This window comes from Prionailurus viverrinus, chromosome B3, assembly GCF_022837055.1.
Source record: "Prionailurus viverrinus isolate Anna chromosome B3, UM_Priviv_1.0, whole genome shotgun sequence".
Classification (NCBI taxonomy): Eukaryota; Metazoa; Chordata; class Mammalia; order Carnivora; family Felidae; genus Prionailurus; species Prionailurus viverrinus.
The window spans coordinates 38,208,673-38,234,828 of NC_062566.1; the positions used below are offsets into that span (position 1 = coordinate 38,208,673).

General features: G+C 33.8%; 1 protein-coding gene across 1 annotated transcript in view; it reads left to right on the forward strand.

Annotated features, from left to right (window-relative positions):
• VPS13C (vacuolar protein sorting 13 homolog C) overlaps window positions 1–26,156 on the forward strand; it is a 201,969-nt gene that overhangs the window by 13,925 nt on the left and 161,888 nt on the right. Inside the window, exons 2-7 of the mRNA XM_047862226.1 lie at window positions 204–247; window positions 3,346–3,388; window positions 7,549–7,644; window positions 9,238–9,339; window positions 20,710–20,819; window positions 23,051–23,110. Of these exons, the coding sequence (XP_047718182.1) occupies window positions 204–247; window positions 3,346–3,388; window positions 7,549–7,644; window positions 9,238–9,339; window positions 20,710–20,819; window positions 23,051–23,110 (455 nt within the window). The remainder of the gene's footprint in view (window positions 1–203; window positions 248–3,345; window positions 3,389–7,548; window positions 7,645–9,237; window positions 9,340–20,709; window positions 20,820–23,050; window positions 23,111–26,156) is intronic.

Sequence of the window (26,156 nt, forward strand, 5' to 3'; positions counted from 1 at the left end):
AAAAAATGCTATCACTAATAATTGTCCATATATAGCAACGCTTTGTGTTAGTAGCTTCTTCAATTGTTGAAGTTTGCTTTGCTTACGTACTGTCTTATTAGTACTTACTGTAGTATCATAGTGTTTGCTACTATATTATGACAGGTTATACTAATTGGTATTGTAATTTCATGTTTTTCCTCTTTTTCTTTTTTTTTTTAAAGGTAATGTGGCTTTAGATAACCTACAGATAAAAGAAAATGCTCTGGTAAGTTTTTAAACTATATTGATTACTTGAGTTAATTTGGGTATACTCTCAGAAACTCTTGGTGTCTGATACCAGGTACCAGATAAAGTGATTGAGTCATTCAGAAAAGGATTGCTTGTTTAACTGTTCCCTATAGGAAATTCTGAGATTAAATTAAAAAAGTTTTTTCATAATGATCAAAATAGTATCTTTTGGAAAGTGGAATGTTTTTCCCTGACTTAAGTTGACTGAAAACATTTGTCTTATATGAAATAGTTTTCTTCAGAATTGTCTTTACATAATTTTTTGGTAAATAAGGGCTTGATTTTCACAGTTTACCGAATGAATAATTGTCTTTTTGAAATACATTGACAGTCCAGTCTTATAATATTATGGTAATACAAAGACGTCAGAGTAGACTTTTTGGGGATTCTAACTTTCCATTTTCTACTCCCCCTCCCTCCCTGTTAGGCTTTTAGCCTATTGGACTTAACTTGATTTTACTAAGTCACTTGAGAATGAGTTTATTCACTAATTAATAGGTTAGATTAATAGGTTAGATAGATAATATGTTTTATAACCCTAGTTTTGACTTCTGGTTGGATTTCTACATGATGAACGATGTAATTAGGAAGGGTCTCATACATGATTGCTTACATGATTGTGCTTACATGATTGGTCTCAGGGAACCAATTTTGGATATTGAAGATCCTAGGAATAGAATTTTGTCATGAGGAGTAACAATTTCTTTTGTTAAACTGGAAAGAACTTGGCATAGTGGAAAGGGCATGGACCTTGTAGTCTGGCTGACCTGGGTTTCAGTGCTAGCTCTGCCCTTCTATCAGCTCTGTCACTTTTGACAAGTTTCTCAATTTCTGAGAGCCTGGAAAGTAGAGGACACTCAAAATATTTAAATTTTCTTTCCTTCCTTTATATAAGATGCTACAACTTTTTAAACTTTACCACAAAATTTAGAACTTAATACACTGTTTCTGGAGATTGCAATAAAGGTTATTTTTTCCCTATTTAGGAAAATATTTTAGAAGGAAAGAAGTATAAATAGAATTGTGGTGACAGGATATATATCTAACATACTTAAAAGATAAATTGTTTGAACTCTCTGTTAGCCTAGTTTGAATTTTGGTTATAATTAAATATAATAAATTATTTTGTAATTAATATTCTCCATTAATTCAAAGTAGCCTCCTTTCTCCAATTAAATTGGATTGGTTTTACTTCGAATAGGAGTTCTTTACATTTATTTTTTTGTGAAAAATTATTTCATGAGGATCAAAATGACCATGAGACCAAACTTTTAGAAGTGTATAGAGGTGGTATCCTGTATATATAAAATATGCACTTTTTTTAATGTTTACTTATTGAGAAAGAGAGAGAGAGAGCGAGCCTGTGAGTGCACAAGTTGGGGGAGGGGCAGAGAGAGAGGGAGTCACAGAATCTGAAGCAGGCTCCAGGCTCTGAGCTGTCAGCACAGAGCCCAATGCGGGGCTCGAACTTACAAAGTGCGAGATCATGACCTGAGCCGAAGTCCAGTGCTCAACTGACTGAGCCACCCAGGCACCCCTAACATATAGGGGTATTTTATTTTACTTTATTTTTTACAGTTTATTTTATTTTTATTATTTTTTTTAATATGAAATTTATCATCTGATTGGTTTCCATACAACACCCAGTGCTCATCAAAATATAGGGGTATTTTAGAAGTGTACAGCTTAGAGGTTGTATCAGGTATAAGATATAATATGAATGTATCCCCTCCTACCGCCTGCTGCTGTCTTGGGTGTAGAGCTGCTCTGTTAGCACCAGTGAGGAATTTCCTGTTCTGGTCTAGAAAAACATCAGTGTTGTCTTCGATTCCTGTTTACCTAGAATTCTTGAGTAATCAAATGATTGGGTAAATTGATTATTTTAGTTAATTATTACCTAATACTGTATTTCGGTCACCAGAGTGATAGTATTTGTATGTACTAAGGTATATTTCTAACAGAAAGGCTATTCTGATTGGGTTAATTTTTAATAATTCTAAAGACTCCAGTAATTGTTGTGAATATCAGTTACTGTTCGGTACTCTGTGAATAAAAAAGTTATTTGTACTTTTTAGTGGTTTGGAATCCAGATACCTGGAAGTTTATTTCTATTATTGATGGTTACTTGTCAGTAACTTATCTAAAATAAATTCTAATTTGGCAAATCATAAGTTGGGTATCTACTTTTTAAGATTTTTTTTTTAAGTTTATTTATTTTGAGAGTGACAGAACAAGAGTAGGGGAGGAGCAGAGAGAGATGGAGAGAGAGAATCCCAAGCATGCTCCACATTTTCAGTATTGAGCCAAATGTGGGCCCGAAGTCACAAACCAGGAGATCATGACCTAAGTCAAAACCAAGAGTCAGCTGCTTAACTGACTGAGCCACCCAGGCATCTCTCTTTTAAGATTCTTTTGTTTAGGGGTGCCTGCGTGCCTCATGCAGTTGAGCGTCTGACTTCAGCTCAGGTCATGATCTCGCAGTTTGTGAGTTTGAGCCCCGCATCGGGCTCTGTTCTGACAGCTCAGAGCCTGGAGCCTGCTTCAGATTCTGTGTCTCCCTCTTTCTCTCTGCCCCTCCCCTGCTCATGCTATCTCTTTCTGTCTCTCAAAAATGAATAAATGTTAAAAAAATTTAAAAAAAAGATTCTTTTGTTTATTTACTGAAAGTTTTATTTGAGAGAAACTAGTTGTTCAGTTGTTGTTTTCAGCTAATTTTTGTGAAAGGACTCTTTCTGTTCTAATATTTCAGATAAACAGTGTCCATCTATTATTTTAAAAGTTAATAGAATTTTATCTGTTTTGGTTTGGTTTATTAAAACAAGTAACCATTTTACCCAATTACTTTCTTTAACTACAAACTCTTTTTCTATTGTTCCTATTTATAGTTTTGTTTCTCTTATGAATTCTTTCCTCAAAGTAAAATTTAAGTGTATAGAAACTCTTTTTTTCAGGATGTCCTTTATGAGTTACTCACATACAGAAAATTGTTTCATATTTTTCCTTCGAGATGATTATGTATTTAAATGAGGGGAGAGCTTAATAATTTGTCTTTTAAATTTTTTCTTCCTTTTGAAGAGTGAATTGGATGTTCCTTTTAAAGTTAAAGCTGGCCAAATTGGTAAGTATTCTTCGTTCGAATTATTCTTAGTCCTTTTAGGTTTTTACTTTTCCTGTGTTATTTAATCTAAAATTTTTTAGCTTGAACAAAAATGTGAGAAGTTTTTGGCTTATGTTGGTTAAAACTTTTGGAGTTCTGGACCTAATATATGTTATATGTAATACATAAATACTTCAAAGTGTTTGGCAAAAGGGTAGAATATTACCCTCTAAAAAGGAAGCATTTGAACTGCAATGATAGTTTTTGGGCTTTGGTTCTACTACACAAAATATATCTTGATTTTCCAAATTGATACCTAAGTTTTGTATGCTTTTTCTTTATATGTGAAAGTAGTATAATTTGCAAACTCTAGTAAATAAAGTTTAAGTATAGCTTATTTCTCTCATGTTTTGTTCATCCATTTCACTTGATATATTATGCAGCAATGTGGTGTAGAGGATATGTCTTGGTAAGTAGAAAGTCTTTGCAGCTAAAGGCTTATAAGATCATCCATAACTAAGCATACATCTTTGTTGAAGAAATTTTTTAGTAGGTCCTCTAAAGGTCCTTTGTGAAGTCCTCTCAACTGTCCCATATTAGCCAATTTTTACTTTTTTTAAATATATGTTACAACCCTAGACAACTGGCTGTTACTTTAAGAATTTTCATTTACGCCACCATCCATCCTTCCTTCCCCTTCTGTCACCCTTCTGCTTCACCACATCGCTTTCCTTTTTCGTTTATTTTGTATTCAGGGAAGCTTTTGTCTTTCGCTATTCTGTCATCTCTTAGCAATTACTTGAATACTTCTCTTTGAGTCTACTTTATATCACCTACATGTGTTCCTTTTAATATAAAGTAGCATTTTTATGTTTCTGTCTCTTCAAACAGGAGACACTGCCCAGATTGCAAGCATCCTTAGGGCATGCATTATCTTTTTGTTGTTGTTGGTTACACAGAGCCCTATGTTATGTGAAGTGGTGATATTTATCTGTGATGATACCCAGGAGTATTGTGGTCCTGCATGCTTAATTGACATCCTAGAGTGAAGTTACAGCCTTTCATTCATTCTTTTACCTTTGAGATATTTATACACACATTGCTATATATGAGACTATGAAAGTAGGTGTGGGAGAGGCAAGGATGAATATAGGTTTGTCTTTAAGGAAGTTAGATCTAAAATTAGGACATAGTATTAAAATTGCATTTCTAGGGTATGGATGAGTTATATTTGACTAAAGAACTTTTACATTATTCATTATGTTATTAGAACTAGATTTATATTTTAAAAGAGGTTTGCTAATCTTTCAGAATTGGCTTTTTATGCTTTTAAAGTATTATAATCATTTAATGGCTCCCTTCAGGGTTTCTTATTGACCCTATCCCAACATATAGGGATACAAAGCATATTTTTTTATATTTATCCCTGTTTTGGTTTATGGAGTACTTATATTAGTTATTAAATTTCTTTTAGGTTTAAATATTATACCTAACCTATAAAGTCAGTGTGACTTTGTAAGCTTAATAAAGTTTTGGTATTCTAAGAGTTTGGTATTCTAAGTTTTGGTATTCAAATATTTGTGGTGCTCATTGGTTATCCTTTTACTTAAAAATTTAAACCTTGTCTGTTCTATCAGTGGGAAGCAGTAATATAACTAACTCAATTCCAATGGAATTTCGGATAATAAATGATGAGAGGATAATGAGTTAGGGTAAGTGGAAAGAAGAAAAGGTGTAGGGAACAGGCAATCCCTTTTTGTTATGCTCAGGGGCATTTCTCACTTTTTCTTTTTTCTTTTTTAAATTTCTTTTTTTATTTTTTAAAATTTACATCCAAATTAGTTAGTATATAGTGAAGCAATGATTTCAGGAGTAGATTCCTTAATGCCCCGTACCCATTTAGCCCATCCCCCCTCCCACAACCCCCCAGCAACCCTCAGTTCGTTCTCCGTCTTTATGAGTCTCTTTTGTTTTGTCCTCCTCCCTGTTTTTATATTATTTTTGTTTCCCTTCCCTTATGTTCATCTGTTTTGTCTCTCAAAGTCCTCATATGTGTGAAGTCATATGATTTTTGTCTTTGCCTAATTTCACTTAGCGTAATACCCTCAGTTCCATCCACGTAGTTGCAAATGGCAAAATTTCATTCTTTTTGATTGCCGAGTAATACTCCATTGTGTGTGTGTGTGTGTGTGTGTGTGTGTGTGTGTATGTATGTATATATACACACACGCGTATATATATACATACATATATGTGTGTATATATATATATATATATATATATATATATATATATCACATTTTCTTTACCCATTCATCCATCGATGGACATTTGGGCTCTTTCCATACTTTAGCTATTTCGATAGTGCTGCTATAAACATGGGGGTGCATGTATCTCTTTGAAACAGCACACCTGTGTCCCTTGGATAAATGCCTAGTAGTGCAGTTGCTGCGTCGTAGGGTAGTTCTGTGTTTAGTTTTTTGAGGAACCTCCATACTGTTTTCCAGAGTGGCTGCACCAGCTTGCATTCCCACCAGCACTGCAAAAGAGATCCTCTTTCTCTGCATCCTCGCCAACATCTGTTGTTGCCTGAGTTGTTAATGTTAGCCATTCTGAAAGGTGTAAGGTGGTGTCTCATTGTGGTTTTGATTTGTATTTCCCTGATGATGAGTGATGTGGAGCATTTTTTCATGTGTTGGGTGGCCATCTGGATGTCTTCTTTGGAGAAGTGTCTCTTCATGTCTTTTGCCCATTTCTTCACTGGATTGTTTGTTTTTTGGGTGTTGAGTTTGATAAGTTCTTTATAGATTTTGGATACTAACCCTTTATCTGATATGTCATTTGCAAATATCTTCTCCCATTCTGTCGGTTGCCTTTTAGTTTTGCTGATTCCTTCACTGTGCAGAAGCTTTTTATTTTGATGAGGTCCCAGTAGTTCATTTTTGCTTTTGTTTCCTTTGCCTCCGGAGATGTGTTGAATAAGAAATTGCTGCGGGCAAGATCAAAGAGGTTTTTGCCTGCTTTCTCCTCAAGGATTTTGATGGCTTCCTGTCTTACATTGAGGTCTTTCATCCACTTTGAGTTTATTTTTGTGTATGGTGTAAGAAAGTGGTCCAGGTTCATTCTTGTGCATCATTTCTCACTTTTTCAGACTCATGCTCACCATAAAGGCAATCAAATCAACTTTTTAGGAGTTTATGAGTTAATTACATATGTAAGGGTATCTGTTATAAATAGGTGGTTCTCACTATAAAGTCATCAGACTTAGAAATGGCCCAGAAGTATACTGGCATTATTACTTCTAGACTCCCCTCACATGGGAGCCATTTAGGAAACTCAACAGGTTTACAAACTGAAGAATAATACAATTTAAATGGAGAAGTAATTTGAGATTTTAACCCTGGGAATAGATTCCCAGGTAAAACTGCCCTACCTACATAAGCCATGAAAGTGAATCAAAATATCCTCCCTTACGTTGCATTATTTTATTTCCTCTTCACTTTATTATCCTGTTTAACAGTTCTTTGAACTTTGGGCATCTTTTTTTTTTATTTAAAAGAAGTTTTGTTTTCTTTTTTTTGTTTGAGAGAGAGAGTGTGAGAGGCAGAGTGGGGGAGGGGCAGAGAGAAAGGGAGACAGAATTTGAAGCAGGCTCCAGGCTCTGAGCTGTGAGCACAGAGCCTGATGTGGGCCTTGAACTTGTGAACTGCGAGATCATGACCTCAGCTGAAGTTGGATGCTCAACCACCTGAGCCACTCAGGCGCCCCAAATTTTGGGCATCTTGATTTAAAAGTACCAGTGATTCTGGTGGTATATGTACCACCACACTGATGACTTGGGTAGTCTTAGGTAATTCTTTTAACTTCTTTGGGACTGAGTTTCATTTTTTTCAAAGTTGAAATAATAGCTGCCTTATTCTACGTACAGTTGGGAAATATTAAATGAAATTATAATTATCAGAAAGTTTGAAAAGTATAAAATACAGTGTGAATAGTTACAAATATGGAAGAGATTTTTGTAAATTTCATTGTTGGAGTTTTTTCGTTTTTTTCTGAGTGGTACATATATTATATGCGTGAGGATTGTGTTACACTCTTTCTCTAAAAGGAAAGTGGGAAATGTGTATCTTCTGGAGTAGCTCAAATAAGAATTTAAGGTTGAAATTATTATTTTTTTTTAGATAAATTAACTTTGAAGATTCCTTGGAAAAACCTTTATGGAGAAGCAGTTGTTGCGACCCTAGAGGGACTCTACCTGCTTATTGTCCCTGGAGCAAGTATGTTGTTTTAGATTATAACCACTCAGTAACAGCACAGTGAAATTAAATTATTACCTTGGCTAAATATTTTAATATGTTTAATAAAATAGAAGATACTTTAAACTGATTATATATATGCATATACACACATGTATATGTATATGTACATTTTACATATACACACATATATATTGCCACATTTTATATAAAATATTTTTATGTTACTGCTGGAAAGAATAATTCCAACCATTTGATAATTTTAATCTCTTCTCTGAATAATTATTTTGCAACTAAGGCTTCATTTTAAGTTCAGATGCATTGAATAATTTACTTTTGGAGAATGAAATGAAATAAGTTTTTAAAAATGTACTGATGTATTAAGCTACAGATTTCAAGAATGGAAAATTTTTCCCCCTATTTTGTTGCTTCTGGTTTTGAGTGAGTGTTCATTCAAAAATGCATGTGAAAAAGGTAGATTATTTTAAATTGTAAATAATAGGATTTTAATTTTTAATGAATGTTGTAAAGCATTATTTATTTAAGTCATACCTTTTGTTATGGTTGTTTCTTTTTCAGTTATAAAAACAATAGAATGTTAAGAAAAGTTTGGATATTTTAGGGAAAAATTACTTGTTTTCCCAACCAGAAAGCAAACACAATTTTTATTTTTATATTTTGCTTTCTGTTCTTTATACATACTCAATTTGATAGAGTATTTATCACATTTTATATATACAACATGGATCTGGCTTTTTTACTTAATGTATATATTTTTGATATGGGATAGTGATAATTTTGAAAGTCTGTAGGATATTCCATTGTGGGCTGCCTGCTGTTTTGGACTATTACAATGAACCTTATAAACACCTTGTTCTTAAAGATATCTTTTTTATTCTTTGGTGTTATTTCCTTAGGATACATTATCAGCAATGAGATTACTGGATAAAAAGGAAATACCTATTTTCTGATTGTTGATACATATTCTTGAATTATTTTCTAAGAGTCTTTTTGTCAATCTATATTGGTACCATCTAGTATTGGATATTACGTGTTTTTTATAGTTACTCAAAATTTTACTCCTCAGATAAGATGACTAGAAATTTTCTGCCTGCCTCTGTTTCTCCTTTTTACCTTCTCCTCACTCTTTTCCTCTCCTTTTGGTTTTCTCTCTTTCTTTCTCCCTTTATTTTTTGTTTTTCTTAATTTGTTTATTTTGAGAGAGAGAGCAAGAAGGGCAGAGAGAATTCCAAGTAGGCTCTGCACTGCCAGCAGAGTGGGGCTTGATCCCATAAACAGGAAGATTATGTCCTGAGCCAAAACCAAGAGTCAGATGCTTACCTGACTGATCCACCTCTGTGCCCCATTCTTTCTCTCTTTAATTCCTTTCTTTCCCTCCTTTCCCTTTTGATAAAAGCTTTGTAAATAAAGAAGGATCGTTTATTTATGTTTAAACTTTTGTGAAATTAATTTAAAGATTGCGGATCTTTTGAATTAAAAAGTGGCTTACAAGACTTAGAGTACACATACACTCCCAATCATAATGAGGTTGAACGTTTCCTATTTATCTGATAATTGCATTTTTTAATATGTGAACTAAATATATATTTTTAGGTATTAAATATGATGCTGAAAAAGAAGAAAAATCCTTGCAAGATATTAAACAGAAAGAGCTATCCCGAATTGAAGAAGCTCTTCAGAAAGCAGCAGAGAAAGGTACAATATGTTTATGTTTTAGATATATATACCTATATTTTAGATATATTTAATGCACTTTAAAGAGGATACTTTCGTAAGCTTTCATAAATTGTAGTTCCAAAGAAAGAATATTCTTCTAAAATCATATGTTACAATATTGATTATATTTTCATGGCCCACATTTAGGAATCATTGCCACACGATTGTTTTATCTCACTGCCGGTTTAATTTTCCCACTGTCTTTAACCACTTGTTTTTCTGTGATGCTTTATGGAGACCTTTCTGTGAGTTCTTGCAAGCCTGTTTGTTTTTGCCAAATGCTAATAGGTTCTATCTCTACATTTTTAGGTGTATCCATGGAAGATAATGAGGTTCACTGTATCAGTGTAGTGAAATAATGTTTAGAGGAAGTAGTGCTGTAATTCTTTTTCTAGCTATGTCTCCTTATATCATATAGGATATTTATAAAAACTTGATTTTTCAGATTTCAACATTTTAACATCTTGCCTTAAGGGTTAATTTTTTGTTTTTAACTAAAAATATGATGACTATTTTGGTTTGGTTTATGGAGAAAGAGTAAGGATGAGATGAAAAAGGAGTCTATAGAGCGATGAGTTGAAGGATTCCTCCAGGCCTCCAGTTTTTCTCTTTCAAGTCAAATCACACCCCAGTTGCTGTTTGGGGTGTGAGAATTACTAGCAGTTTACATCGTTTTTCTATCATTTGGTTGGCATGTTTATGCATGTCTGTGATGGGAGAAGACAATACCACAAATGCTAATGCATTTCTCTTTGGTCTTTCTTAAAAGGTAGGGCAAACCGTGAGTTAGAAATGACAGAATTGATTTTGTTTCCTAGTGTAATCAGTAAGAAATCTCTTAAAAATAGCTTCTTCATTAAAATTCCTTATCAATGATTCTAATTTTTTTTTTTTGCCCCAAGTGCTTGCTCTTATACAGAATTATTGATTCTTTTACAGAAAATTACTAAAATACTTTAAGTATTGAGGCTGTCTAAATGAAAGAAATTTTTTAAAAACTTAAATGTGTTTTACCTTTCTCTTTTCATACTTGAGCATATTTTGTCTTTCCCCTGAAGTTTAAGAATCTGTGTTTTTTTTGAAAACGGTGTTCTTTATTTCTGTTACTTTTGTGTGCCAAATAAAGCAAAGTGAGAATGGTTTTGTTTATGACAATTCAGTGCGATTATTTACTTTTATTCACTTTTGGTTAATTAGTATATGTGGAAATAGTACCCTAAAAATGAGGAGAAGGACTTGGAGAGCGTTAGAATTTCATTTCTTTCTTGATACAGGTCATATTAAGTATATTTTGTTAACACACCGTATTTAATGACATATATTTGTCAGTAGGCATAGTGATATATGTTTAGATAAAATGATATATAAAATATGTATCATAATATATAATATAGAATAATTATATGCATAACTTATGTATGTATAAAATTAAGTTATATTTTTCCTCTTTAGAAATAAACTCCAAACTCCTCTTTCTTTTTTATTTTTGGATGGAATTAGCTGTGATTGTTTAAAACATATTTGAGTGTTTCCAGTGAACTGTAAGAAGTATGTATAGTCTCTCCTGTTTTAGTAGTTGACAGCTTAATTGGCAAAATCATAACCTGCTGTACATTTTGTATTGAGCACCTATGAAATTTTGACTGCTGCGTGTTTAATGCTTAGGAAATTTATATGTTTAGGATGATTTGATGTATTTATAGGGGCTGAACATCTGTGGCCCTGAGTTTGTGTCAATAGGACTATTATGCTTATATAATGTACAATAATTACGTTGTAACTTCCTGAATAGTAAAATTTACATTTTGGGGGGATAGAACTAAAATTTAGAATGTAAAATTCAGTTTTAATGTTATTATCTTAGATTTTTCAGAAAAATATCCTGAGTATAAAAGAAATGAATTCAGGGTGCCTGGCTGGTTCAATTGGTAGAGCATGTGACTCTTGATTAGGGGTTGTGGGTTTGAGCCCCATGTTGGGTGTAGAAATGACTTCAAAATAAATCTTAAAATAAAAGAGATGAATTCAAGAATTGGGATATATATTGATACTGTTTTTTAAAAAATACATTTAATTATCTTGACTGCATATAAATTTTTTCAAGTTTCCATGAATATAGGTCATATTTTTATATAGTATTATTCATGCAAATGATAAAAAACACCCTGGTCTTGGGGCGCCTGGGTGGCGCAGTCGGTTAAGCGTCCGACTTCAGCCAGGTCACGATCTCGCGGTCTGTGAGTTCGAGCCCCGCGTCGGGCTCTGGGCTGATGGCTCAGAGCCTGGAGCTTGTTTCTGATTCTGTGTCTCCCTCTCTCTCTGCCCCTCCCCCGTTCATTCTCTGTCTCTCTCTGTCCCAAAAATAAATAAACGTTGAAAAAAAAAAAAATTAAAAAAAAAAAAAAAAAAAAAAAAACACCCTGGTCTTTAGATGATTTGCATTTCGCCATTATTAATATTAATACTGTACTTTATTTTGGAGACTTATTATTTTTCCACTTATTTCTTGGTTTTAAAAGCACAAAAGCACCATGTCACATGTATAGAGACTAAGAGAGGTGAGAAGAGGAAGTAGTTCAACTCAAAGCAGCAGATGATAAAATTGAAAACAAAATAATCCTGCTAATTGGCTTTAAAAAAGTATTTTTACTTAATTTGTTCTATTTGGTAAAATAGAGTGCTCCCCACAGTCTTGTGGGAAAAAATAAAATTGAAATATAATAGTTCATTTCTAAACAATTTGCTCAACTGTAAAAATAAACTTTTTATGAAAAAAAATTTTTTTTAATGTTTATTTTCTCTTGGGAGAGAGGGAGACAGAGTGCAATCGGGAAAGGGTCAGAGAGAGGGAGACACTGAATCTGAAGCAGGCTTCAGATTCTGAACTGTCAGCACAAAGCCTGACGTGGGGCTTGAACTCATTAACTGTGAGATCATGACCTGAACCAAAGTTTCACACTTAAACAACTGAGCCACCCAGGCGCCCCCCAATAAACTTTTTAAAATATAAATATAAATATTAAAAATATATAATATATATCGTATATAATATATAAATAAATATAAATATATATATTTTATTTTATTTTTTGAGAGAGAGAGAGAGAGAGAGAGACAGCATGTGAGTGGGGGAGGGGCAAAGAGAGAGGAAGACAGAGAATCCCAACCAGGCTCCATGCTGTCAGCACAGAGCCTGATGCAGGGCTCCAACCCATGAACTGTGAGGTCATGACCTGAGCCGAAATCAAGGGTCAAACACTTAGCCGGCTGAGCCACCCAAAATAAACTTCTTGATATTTTTCTCCTTTTATTTTATTATAGTGAGTTTATTTTCCTAGAAAGGCTTTTTATAAAGTAAAGGGAAAGATTAAATTCCTATGAAGGCCAAAGATTCTCAAATGCTATAGATTCTGTATTTAAAATGTTAATTTTATCCAAGTAGTATACACACACACTTTAAAATCAAAGTTTTCCCAAAAAGACTTCTGAGGGAAAATGTCAATCCCCTGTTCTGCTCTTCTCTACCCTTTAGACCCATTCCTTAGAGGGAACCGTGGTTTTAGAAATACTGATATTCTGCCATTATCTAATTTATTAGCATAAGGTCTTACCTAGGATATCCTCTTATGGTAGTCATGGAGTTTACTTCTCTTACCATCATCTTCCACTCTAAATTGCCCTCTTTCTCGTCTCAGAATATGGTATATAATAATTTATGGCCAATTACAGGTCAAATTTACATTACTCTGACAGTGTAATTGTTCACTGTGCAGGTCAAATGGTGTACTGTGATTATATTTCCTTTCTTTACAACCTTTTGTTTTTCTTGAACTTGTAAATGCTTCTTTTTTATTTGCTTTCTTTTCTGTGTAAATTTACCTTTAATTCTTTTCACTTGCCACATGAAATAATGTTATGTGACTCTCAGTGTTACTTTACTATTGTCATACCCACCTATTGGTTCCCCACCCACACCCCATCCCCATTTTCTCTTGAAGATCTCCCTTTGAAATGGTTGTTTTTTCAGTCCTGCTGCACAGCTGTCATCCTGGGATTGGTCTTCATTACTCTTCTGTGTTTAGTTCAGTGTTTTCTGGGTCCCTTGCCTTTTGTTCTTTGTTATTTATGCTGAAGCATATCTGTAGCTTTTAAGAAAGGATACATTGGATATAATTTTTTAAGATCCTTTCAAGGCTGAAAGTCTTTGTTTACTTACATACTTGTTTGATTTGACTGGGGATAGAATGCTAGGTTTAAAACTAGGATTTTGAAGGCAATATCGTTAGTTTCTAGGTACTTTTGAGAAGTCTTATGCCCATCTGCTCAACACGCTGATGGAAACATAAAAGTCAGAGAATCCGTGAATTGTGCTGTCCAAAACCTTACATTTTAGTTGAGAAAATAAGACATATGCATAATAATAAACAGGAGAAAAGTGTTGAGTCTCATCAGAGAGGTAAAGATAAGAGTGGTAAGGAAGTTCAGAATGAACATATCATGTTCAGCCAAAGAGATCAGGGCAGACACGGTTTAGACACATATTTAAGCTGTGTCTAAAAGATGAGTTTGCAGAAAAGGAGACAGGGTCTTCTAGGTGGAGGGGACAGTGAAGAGAGACAAGTATGGAGTATGTATGGGGAACAGCTAAGAATCTGGGAGTTTGATAGAATGTAGTTAAATGTAAGTTAAAAAGCTGAGTTTAGGTCAATTTTAAGAGATTTGAATGCCGTGATGGTGATAATGGTGACGGTAATGACAATGGTAGCAGCTAACATTTAATGAGCATCTACTATTTGCCAGGTCACTTTTCAAAATGCTTTCTATTTATTGACTCATTTAATAGTTACAACTCTATGACTTAAGGCTATTGTTCCCATTTCTCCCAGCGGAGAAAGCTGCAAGTTAAATAAGTCATCCTAGAAAATGATAGAGCTAGAGCTAGAAATGAGCTAGAAAATGATAGAGCTGTAATTTGAACCTTCTCTGGCTCTAGAGCCTTTATTTTTAGTTTCGTGTTATAACAGACTTTAATCTATAACCACAAAGAGAGTCAGTAAGTTTCCCTTTTACTTTCTTTAAAAATCCAGGGAGGGATGTCATAAGAGCTGTGTTTTAGAAAGGTTAAGCTTGCTGTCGTGTCTATGCTGTATGTGAGGAGGGAATTGGAGGATGGTGCTATCTGGCCATCACTAGCAAGAATGGATAGAAAGAGGTCATTGTATCTAAAAAGGGACAGATGAGAGTAAATTAAAGTAAGATGAGTTCATTTTAGTTGACTCTGAAGTTAGTGTAAATCTCTCTCAATATTGCATTCTGCAAATGGGCAAAAACAGTAGGCCAAAAAACCAAAATATCTGATTTTTGCTCTGTTTGAAAATTTCAAACAATTCAGTGAGATATTAGTGCTAATTTGTCTGCTTTGCTTAATTTGAAATGATTAATTCTTATAATTCTAATTACTAAGAAATTTTGTTACAATATTATGATAATAAAGTTTGTATGTTGAAATAATGGAAATGATGTCACTGTGAATACTTCCTTAGAAATAGATTGTTTTGGTGTCACTGCATTTCACTTCTTCTGTCACATGATTTCTAATTCTTTGAATTAAGTTTAGACATATTTTACATGTGAAATTAAAGTGTCTTTTAAATGCTTTGCATTCTGGTTATTGCTGCCATGCGGATGCAGGGGCACATTCAGGGGAGTTCATATATGGCTTGGAAAACTTTGTTTACAAGGACATCAAGCCTGGTGGGTATGCATGGTTAATTTTATTTAGTTATATAAAAAATTATATTCTTATCTACTCTTGAACATTTAATGGAGCCCATTTGATGACATGCCTTTTTTTTTTTTAAGAAAATATGGAAATGTAATTCAGGTTTTTCTCCTTTACCATCATTTCCATTTCCCAACCTTCTGTAGCCATTTGTTCATTCACTAAATATTTAGTGTATTCACATGGCAGGCACCGTGCTGGATGCCTGAATGTTCATGGGGTAAAACAAACATGAACTGTCCTTGTGGAGCTTACAGTTTGGTCTGTAGACAACCTTCACATCTGGATTGCCTTGTGGACTCTGTCATATAGTAGTTTCTCAGCTGGGCAAGTTCTCTCCTATAGTAGTAGTTTTCAGGTTTGTAAAAAGCAAGAAAATGGAACCTATTTTACTGTGTGAGACTTTATTTAGAGCCTTGATAAGAGGTGTCCATCTGGTGTCCTTCATATCCTCCGTGATTTGCTTTACCTCCGTAGGAGCTCCAGAGACAAATGTAGACCATTGTCTTACACAGCATACTGAAATTTGAGACTCCACAAAAGGCAGATTTGAAGGCTGAATGCTTTAGCATTTACAATAGGATTCTTTTATTTGGTAGGGAATTGATCAAGTATGTTAAAATAATAATTCTGATAATTTACAAATTAATTTGACATGTTTAATTATATTTTCTATAATTTTATAGGAGTTTATTATATTAACTTAGTCACACTTAAAATTTGTATCAATTGAATGGCAAGTGAGGTGTGTACTCAAAACATAAACAATAAGCATTAGGTTAGAATTCTCCAGCTAGAAACTTCTTTAATATTTGGGTTCATTTGGCAAATGGAAGAAGAATTTGCATTGCAAATTTCACAGCATTGAGTGAAATGGTCTTGAAAGGCGTTTCTCTTTTGATAAAATTTGCCCCTTTAGCAAATGTGACTGACTATGCTAATTTGCCTTGCAGTTACTTTGTTTAATATAAAAGATAGTCAGGAAGTACTCATGGCTCACTTTTTAATTTTGTTATGATTAGACCAACTTTCTACAGTCTCTCGGAGCAGTGTTTTCTGATCCTACTAGGAGTTATCTGCCTCCAAGGTACAAATGAATTCTGGTGGCCCGTTCAAGTCATAACAAAATCATTGGACAATATCGGTGATCAAACAAACAAACAAAACACCACCTCCCCCCAGAAAACCAGACAGTGATCAATCACTATAAAGGAAAATGTAATTGATTCAGAGTTTACTTTTCAAAAACACTACATTAACCTGGGTAAAAAACTAGTCCTAGACTATTGATGATTCTGCAATGAGAATAGTTAATTTGGTGATGATATCTTCATTCATTTGGCTAGGATTTAATGTATACTTCATGATCATTTCATCTTTCTACTTTCTGAGTGTATATTCCTTCCCCATTTGATGTCATTTAAAAAGTTATTCCAGAGCAATAGTTCCCAAACCATCAAAACCGTTTTCATAATAATACTAAAACAGTATGTGATTTTTTACTGTGCCAACACTGGTGCTGATGATGAAGAAGCAGTGTTGTGTAAAATTGCGGCTGCCTCAGCGTGAATCAAGGCAGTGGCACCAAACTTGACTGGTTGCCATTGTATTGTTCACTACCATGTACTCACAGTAAAAAGTAAGATGAAACAAAAGAAAGAGAGCCCCAGTATTACTTAAAAATGTTATTGATGGAATAGGAAAAATTTAATTTGAATCAACTTAAGCTCTTGACTATGCGTCTTTAATTTTTTGTGTGACAAAGGGAGAAGTATGTATGAAGCACTTACATAGAATAATTGTCTTAAGGAAAAATACTTGCGCATTGTTTAAATTGTCAGCTGAACTAGTTGCTTTTTTCCTGGAAAATCATTTTACGTGGAAGAGTGATTGACAGACTGTTATTATTCAGATTTGGATGTTTGGTAGACACTTCAACAAAAATCAACTCATGATATTTGTTGCTGATAATAAGATTTTAGCTTTTGAGCAAAAATTAGAATTTTGGAAAACTTGTATTTGCCACCTGGAGTTTGGCAGCTTCCCAGTACTTAAAGACTTTTTGATGAGATTGGCAGGGGTACTAACAAACGGGATTTTTGATAGTAAATAATGAAATCACTCAACATTGAGAAGATCTGCATAATTCAATGAAGCAATATTTCCTTATTACCAATGAGTGATAAAAAAATCAGGTATGTGTAAAAGATCCATTTGAAGTTCAGGGTAACCAATTTAATTTAATTTGGATGAAAAATTTATTGGTAGAGTTTCAGATTCCAAAATGGAATTAACCTTTAAGAAACTACCACTTGTTGAGTTTGGGTATAGTATCCGTATTTACATGAAAAGACCATGAAGATGTTCCACCTTTTTTTTTGTTTGTTTTTGTTGCACGTGTATGTGGTTAGTTCAGATTTTCTTCATATGCTTCAATTTAAACAACATATTTCAGCAGATCAAAGGCAGAAGGAGGTATGTGAATCTAGCTGTCTTCTGCCAAGCCAGACATTAAGAGATTTGTAAGATTGTAAAACAGTGCTACTGTTTTCACTACAATTTTTTGTTTGGAAAATATGGTTATTTTTCATAAACATGTGTTATCAATGCTATAGCATAGTAGTTTTTGAAAAGTGAATTAATACATTTTTAAAAAATTGCTCAGTTTTGATTTCCACTCTGGCAAATATCAGTAGTTGTAACCCACACTAATAAAAAGCTTTGAAAGGTTCTCAAGTAAGTGTGTAAAAGGTGCCCCAAGACCAAAATATTTGAGGACCAATTTAGAGAGTGATTGAGAATCATAGACTTAGTATTCATCAGATTAAATAGAAACTTTCTAACACTGGGATCAAATAAAGATGAAACAAGAGGCTAAAACAGTTGTGAAGCCAGAAAGATAATCAGGTAAGGTAAGAAGAGTGAGTTACAGTAGTATCTAAACCCAGAAGCTGAAACTGTCTCTGAAAGTTGTTCTTTCAGAGTCAAGTGGGGGTAGTTTTCAGGGCTACTTTGTCTTTCTTGTTTCTTTTTAAGTAATACTTCTTTGAGAACTCAGTCTGTTTCTAGATGTTTAATTTATGAATGAAAAAGACTTAGGGACCATCATTATGGCAAGAAATACTGGTAATAACAAGGTCCAGATTATTTATGTATTTATTAAATATTTTCATCTTGAAACTTAGGGTTTTATTCTTGGAATCCAGGATTTGGTTCTTTGGGGTTTTTTTGTTTTTTTAATTTTTTTTTTAATGTTTGTTTATTTTTGAGAGAGGGACAGACAGAGTGCAAGCTGTATAGGGGCAGAGAGAGAGAGGGAGACACAGAATCCGAGGCAGGCTCCAGGCTCTGAGCTGTCCGCACAGAGCATGACGCAGGGCTCGAACTCAAGAACTGTAAGATCACGACCTGAGCCGAAGTCAGATGCCCAACCAACTGAGCCACCCAGGCGCCCCTGGTTCTTCGTTTTTATAGTGGCAGGACAATTTGCTTTAAAATATCAAGAACAATTTTATTTAGTTATTAATTTTTTTAATGTGTATTTATTTTTGAGAGAGAGAGAGAGACAGAGAGAGTGTGTGAGTAGGGGAGGAGCAGAGAGAGAGAGGGAGACATACACAATCCGTAGTGGGCTCCAGGCTCTGAGCTGTCTGTCAGCACAGAGCCTGATGCGGGGCTTAAACTCAACTAACTGTGAGATCATGACCCGAGCCAAAGTCAAGACACTTAACTCACTGAGCCACCCAGGCACCCCAAGGAAGAACAGTTTTAAGATTTCAAGCTAAATTTCATGTGTATTTTCTCAAATGCTATATATATATAACCTGAGCTGGGTTTATATATTTTATTACAATAAATTAAATTTATTTTTATGTTTATGTTATGTTATGTAATATGTTTATTACAATAAATTCAGATGTGGATTTTTTGACTCATTTGAACAGATGCCTGTCATGTGCTGTGTGCCTACATATTAGGATAATTCCTGTCCTAATGAAGATTCCTGCCTAGTGGCAAGACAGTTGTGTAAACATTTCAATTACAGTATAATCACTGCTTAGTGGAAGTCTATGTAAAGGTGCAGAGGTAGATGGCCCTGGAGCTGCTTGGAATAGTTGAAGAAGGCCTTAGGGGATCTGGGATTTGGGAGCCTCCCAGGAGTTTGCCTGGTGAAGAACTTCAGGGAGGGCAACTGAAGTTCTGGGAATGATTCATATAAGAGAGAAGCATTAGCCGTTAGAAAGTTAGGCTTGTTTTGTTAGGTAAGAATAGTGTTTCTGAAGTATCCAGCGCAAGCATGAGTAGAGGAGATAGAACGGCACAAGGAGCTAGGGGTAAGATCTTGAAAGGACCTTTGTGTCATGCAAACACGTTTTCATTTTGTCTGCCGGGCTGCCGAGAGCCTTAAAAAAGAATTTTGAGTAGGGGATTAACAGGCTGTGAATGGCATTGTAGAAGGTATTAGTCTAGTGGCACCATACGAGGATGTTTATTTTGGAGGTAGTGTAGAGACTAGAGGCAAGCGAGACCATACGGAGACCACTTTAAGAGTGCAGACTAGAGATGATGTCTAGTAGGAAGTTGAGTGTCAAGATGTGTAACTTGGATCAGATGGGTGTTGCTTAATGCCATAAAAGTGAAGCAGTGCCAATTAAAGAGGATGAGGTTTTAAAGGAATTAATTACTAAGCCAATTTCAAAGTACAGCTCAATGTACATTCTTCTCTTTGGGGGTTCTTTGTATCCTTAACTCGTTCAAGGGTTTTGCTTGTGAGGTGTGTCATCCAGAGGAAGTTACCTGTCACCAACCTAACCATTCATTTCATTTGTGTTCCTGTGTCCCTACCATATATTTGTGAAAACCTTTCCCTGAAAGTTTTATATTCGGTCATTATTACATTTCCAGTATTTTGATAACCTTGAAATTAAAGTTAAACTTTACTTGAAGAGTCAAAAATATTTAAAGCGCTTTGTGTATGGATATTTGCCTAATTTTTGTATAATTGTACTTGCCAAGTTATTTGTTAGATTAAAGGAGGTTATTCTAGACTAAGGAGGTTTATGAATTTCTGTTTATATTGAAATAGCAGGTCAGTTTAGAATAGAAGTAAAGCGAACTTACCAGAATTTGCTGTTAGGAAGAATTCTCTTGTTTTTCTTTCTGTCCTCTAGTCTCCTAACTTGAATTTTATCCTTTTCTCACTAAAATGCTTCCACTGAGAAGGACGTAAACGTAAAAAGCACAAAAAACATTTTAAGAAACCTTTTAAAAGTCTTGATCGTTCGAAAGGTAGGTAAAAGTAGTTTTTATGCCATGTGTTATTTGTACACATCGCCACTTGATTTCTGTCTTCAAAGGTAAAATGAATGTTAGATACTCCATAACTTCAAAAATAAGTTTTAACTTGGAAACACATATTAAAGTCTAAAATAAATCTAAAATAAAACAAGGACACCAGAATAGGCTGTCCTTTCTGTTGAGTAGTGCCTTTGCTATGCTTTGGTCATTTGATAGTGAAGTATGTGAGAATTTCAACTCTTGACCTTGTATTTTTCTGTTTTTTATAGATAAGCCAAAAGAAGCCAAAAAGGATACATTTTTGGAAAAATTGGCAACCCAAGTAATTAAAAACGTACAAGTAAAAATCACAGACATTCACATTAAATATGAAGATGATGTAAGTAATTTAAACTTATTGAGGTGAAGCTAATAATTGTGTATTTTATGATACTAATTATTGATTTGTTTAGATATGGGTTATCCGTACCAGATTCTAAATCCATGATTTTTTTTTCTGATGAATATACTACCATATCTTTCCTGTGTTACACTTCTTTCATTAGGCACTTATGTGTATAAATATAAAACCACTGTATGCCCCTTTCTAAAAGTCATATGAGAGATTTTTCACTTGTCCTCTGTTATTTATTTTAAATTTTGTTTAATGCCTTAAGACTTATTATAACTTTAAGGAACTATATTGATAAAAAAAATTAGGTCCAAATGGTGATGGAAATAATCAACTATAATGGTAGTTAGTAGAGAGTGGACTAAATCATACACCAATAGACTGCTAGTCCTATGCTCTTTACATTCCTTCAGAAGGGATTAAATATGCACAACTACTTACATACATGTGCAACAGTATATTGAGAAACCATACTTCACTTATAAACAAAGTTTAACATTAGTTGATTGAAGACTGTTTATTGATTAATTTTACTTAAACTAAATATACATTGCTTTGTTTTAAAGTTTGAAAATTATGTAAAATAACCTTGAATTTTTTCATTTACCTAAAATGATGGAAATGCTATTCCGTATCTTCTAAAAATGAGTTTGTATTCTTTTTTGTTTTTAATAACTTAAGGTTTGGATTTAATTAAAGCAGTACTGACGTATATAGAACTTACTTTTTTTTCTCACAGATTCCTTATAGAACTTCAGTTTTCGTAATACGTACTTGTAGTTTTGCAAGATACACTATCTCCATCTTATTTTGACTTTACCTTTTGGTTTTAGGTAGTCATTAAACTGAATTTTGTTAACAAATGTCTAAAAAACCTAAGTCATTAGTGCCCTTTTTTATACAAACTTAGGAATATAAATCACCTCAACACATCATGGAAGTGAGAGTTATTATTGAAACTAATGGCATATTGATGAATGTGAACCTCAGTTTGAGCTTTAACTAAGGTTTTTTACTGTGCAAGTATAATTAGAAAGGCACATTATTTCTCTCTTTTTAATAAAAAAAATATACAGAGATGCACAGGAGTGGGATAAGTAACATCAATAATGTTTAAGTTGGTGTCACTGACAAGGTAGATTAAAAACGTCTAAGAGGAAAAGAACTAAAAAGTGCAAAGGGATCTTCCTTGTATCATTCTTCTTTCAATGTTATTACCTTAATTATTGTATTTAGGATAATGAAAAGTAGAGTTTAGGAAGTGGGGAGTAGGGAAAGTATAATAATGTATCATAAAGATGCTCACTGGATGATAGTCGTAGTTTGTGGGTAGTGCCTTAGCAAGCGAGGAGTTATGTTTTATTCTGAAATAGCTGCAAGCTATCTTGAGCTGGTTGTCTGAGGTATAAGGATCAGCGTGGAAATAAAGGAAGATAATAAAAAACTAAGCTCCCAGCGCGATTTGTGCTTCTCAGTTATTCCAGAGCATGCATTTTTCCTGCATTTGCGAAGGGTCTATGTGACTACACTCTGGAGTCCCTGTTGGATGACTTAAAACAATATGTTTTTTCTTCTCTCTCTAGTTTCCCTAGTTTCTTTCATGGCCAACCACCCTACCCTGTATGACTTTTGGATATCCCTGTGATGTCTAAAACAATGACATTGTACACATTGTGGTACAGTGTAAGCATGGTGTGTCAATATAACTTATGTATCAAAGATCAGGAATAGAACAAAAGTTTGACAGGTTAAGAGAATATGTTAAGAATCTTGGGCATTTCCTAACAAAGCAGTTTTGAAAAGTTAAGAATGTTAAAGGCTTAACGAGACAGTTCACATTTCTAAGTGTTAAAAGTAGTTTAGTGGCACGGTTATTATCCATGACATCTTGTTTTCTTTATCTTTGAAGAACATCTTTAATAGTAGACCTAAAGAGACTGTCTATTTTTCACTAGACAAGAATCTAGTTAGTGAGAAAAAAGTTCACTTCATAAGAAAAGAGTTTCACTGGGAAAGTATCGTATTCATATCATGCCTACAAAATATGGGTAATCCTAGCCATGTTACTGCCTTTTTCTCTTCTTTTTTTCCCACAAATCCATTTGGATTGTATGACTTTCTTGCATACTAATTGCCCTGTGTTGCCTACTATACATAGTGGAGCATGGCTTCACTTTTACCATCAGTATATTTTCATGTCATCTTTTCTTTTTTGATAGGTCACTGATCCAAAGCAGCCTCTTTCATTTGGTGTCACACTGGGAGAACTCAGTCTCTTGGTAATGTTGGCCTTATTTACAATTTACAGTTTACAATTACATGTAAAATACTGCCATGTCACAGGGTGAATTGCTAAAACCAACTGTTGATACAAACAGCTATTTTGTTTTTATGTGTAATTTTTTTTATAACTTTTCTAGAAGTTCAAAATTTATAGTGATGCTGTTATCACATTCTCTATTTCGATTTGTCTTTGAATTTAATGAATATCAAGATACCAATATCAAACATTGTTGAAGAATTAAAAGCTGTATCTTAAACATGTGGGAAGGTAGGGGAAGGCAAATTTTTATAGAGTCATGTTCTCATCCTTGGTATAGGCAGGTAGAATTTCCAAATAGCTTAGAAATGTGTATATGTACATGTGTATTATATTGAGATGTATATAAGGTAGTTTATTTTGGTTAAGTATTTTATAATGCAGTTTGCTTTTCTTCTAAAGATATTGAAAGGTAAATAGTGTGTATATTCACGTTGGACATTTTTCCCTCTATTTTCTTTGGACAACTATATGGTAGGAAAAATGGTTTAAAGTTAAGGACAGTGAGTAAATCATGCTTGTCTTCTCATTAGTTATATGGAGAGGGCCTTAGTGAAGAAAGAAGAGGAAGCAAAATGAAAGAGAAGGGGAGAAACAGAAAAAGGACATGGTTCCATTGAGGCCTTAAGAATAATATTTCCATATGGAGAAGGAGAGATATACATCAAATTGAAGACCAAAGCAGAAACATTGGGGGGAAAAAAACAAAACAGAAAACCTGGATGAACAAATTTAAGGGAACCAAGGAAGCTAGTGTTTATTATACTGTTTACCTCTGCTTCTTTCCAAGATGAATTTTAAGTAGCTCTTGATGAAAAATGAAATCTACAATAACAGACACTAGAGATAATTGCTCCAGAAAAACTAGACTAACAATATTAGTCATAAATGAGCACAGTATTTTACGTTGAGCTTCTAACCGACAAAACAAAAAATACAATTTAGTCACATACTTCCCATTGACTGATAAAGAGGCCCACTAGTGCATACGAATGATATGTAGTTTCCTTAGTGTATACTGTTGTTTGATTCTCTGTATCTTTGTTCAGACTCTTCATACCGTTTTCTTTGCCTGTATTACTTTCTTCTCTTTGTCTCCTTGACGATCCGTTCAGGTTTTAATTTTTATGTTAGATATTACCTTGTCTTTCCAATTCCTTTTTCACTTTCCTCTTAGAATTTATTGTTCTTTCTTTTATGCCCCCTATTATATTTTATTAGAACACCTGAAACATTATTTTACTGGTTACCATGATGGTCTCCTTCTGTCTAACTTTCATTCATTCACTGATAAAATAGTACTTTTGTTTTAGAGTTTTTGTGATGATTAAAGGAAATAGTTTGTGTAAAGCATTTGGGACATGTCTGGCTCAGTAATTTTTTGCTTCAGCTATTACACTGACTTTAATAACAACAGTAATCCCAAACTTAGCTCTTTCTGTACCCATACCAATCCTTTTTTCCATCTTTCCAGTTACAATTGAACTCATATTTAAGGTGACCTTCCTACCTCTGATCTGGATCCCATCTTCTCCATGTCCTTAGGAGCTTTTTTCCTTCCTCTCTCTCTGCCTCCTTTCATCACTTCTTTCTTTCTTTCTTTCTTTCTTTCTTTCTTTTCATAAATTTTCTTTTTCCTAAATCTTCAGCTCTCTTCCTCCCCACCCTTTCCCCTCCTTCCACTCCTTCCTGTAAGCATTTAAACACATTCAAGTCTGGGGTTTTTTTGTTTTGTTTCTTTAATTTTGCAGTTTTTAAAATTAAAAAAAAATTTTTTTATAATTTATATAAATTTATATATATATTTATATATAATTTTTATATTTATGTATATAATATATATAATATTATATATATAAATATAAAAATATATATTTATATATAAATAAATATATATAATATATATAAAATATTTATATATATAATTATATATATATAATTATATATATTTATATATAATTATATATAAAAATATATATATATTTATATATATAATTTATATAATAAATTAAAAAAATAATTTATTGTCAAGTTAGCTAACATACAGTGTATACGGTGTGCTCTTGGCTTTGGGAGTAGATTTCCCGTGATTCATTACTTACATAAAACACCCAGAGCCTAAATGTCCATCACTTGATTGAATGGATAAAGAAGATGTGGTATATACATATACAATGCAGTACTGCTTGGCAATGAAAAAAACGAAATCTTGCCATTTGCAACACTGTGGAAATGTTTTTTTTTTAAGATTTTAAAAAAATTTTTTTTTTAACATTTATTTATTTTTGAGACAGAGAGAGACAAAGCATGAACGGTGGAGGGTCAGAGAGAGGGAGACACAGAATCTGAAGCGGGCTCCAGGCTCTGAGCTGTCAGCACAGAGCCCAACGTGGGGCTCAAACTCACGGACCGTGAGATCATGAGCTGAGCCGAAGTTGGCCGCTTAACTGTGAGCCACCCAGGCGCCCCTTTAAGATTTTTTTTAATTTTTTTTTTTTTTTTAAGTAATCTCTACCCCCAACATGGGGCTTGAACTCATGACCCTGAGTTTAAGAGTCACACACTCTTCGGACTGAGCCAGCCAGGTGCCCCTCAGGTCTTTTACGATAAAATTAAAAGGGCCTCTTGAACCTTCTCCCACCCCACTTAGGCCCTATCTAACCGCTGTCTTCTCTTTTGCCTCTTTCTAACTTTCTGAGAGAATTCTCTACCTTTACCATCTTTGTTTCCTTACTGCCTGCTGACTCACTACCCAACGTACTGACTCTGCTGTGCCTCTGAAATTGTTCTTAACAAGTCGATCAGTAATGCCCTGACTGCTCAATAAATTAGTTTTAGTTTATCTCATGGTGGCATTTGGCCTTAACTGACTATGCTGACTTTCTAGAAATGCGGTCATGCTGTGATTTCCATATTCTCGTGGTTTTCTTCCTATTTTGCAATAACTATTTATTTGATCTTTTAAAAGAATATGGACCTTCTTATTTACTATCTCATAGGCTAGC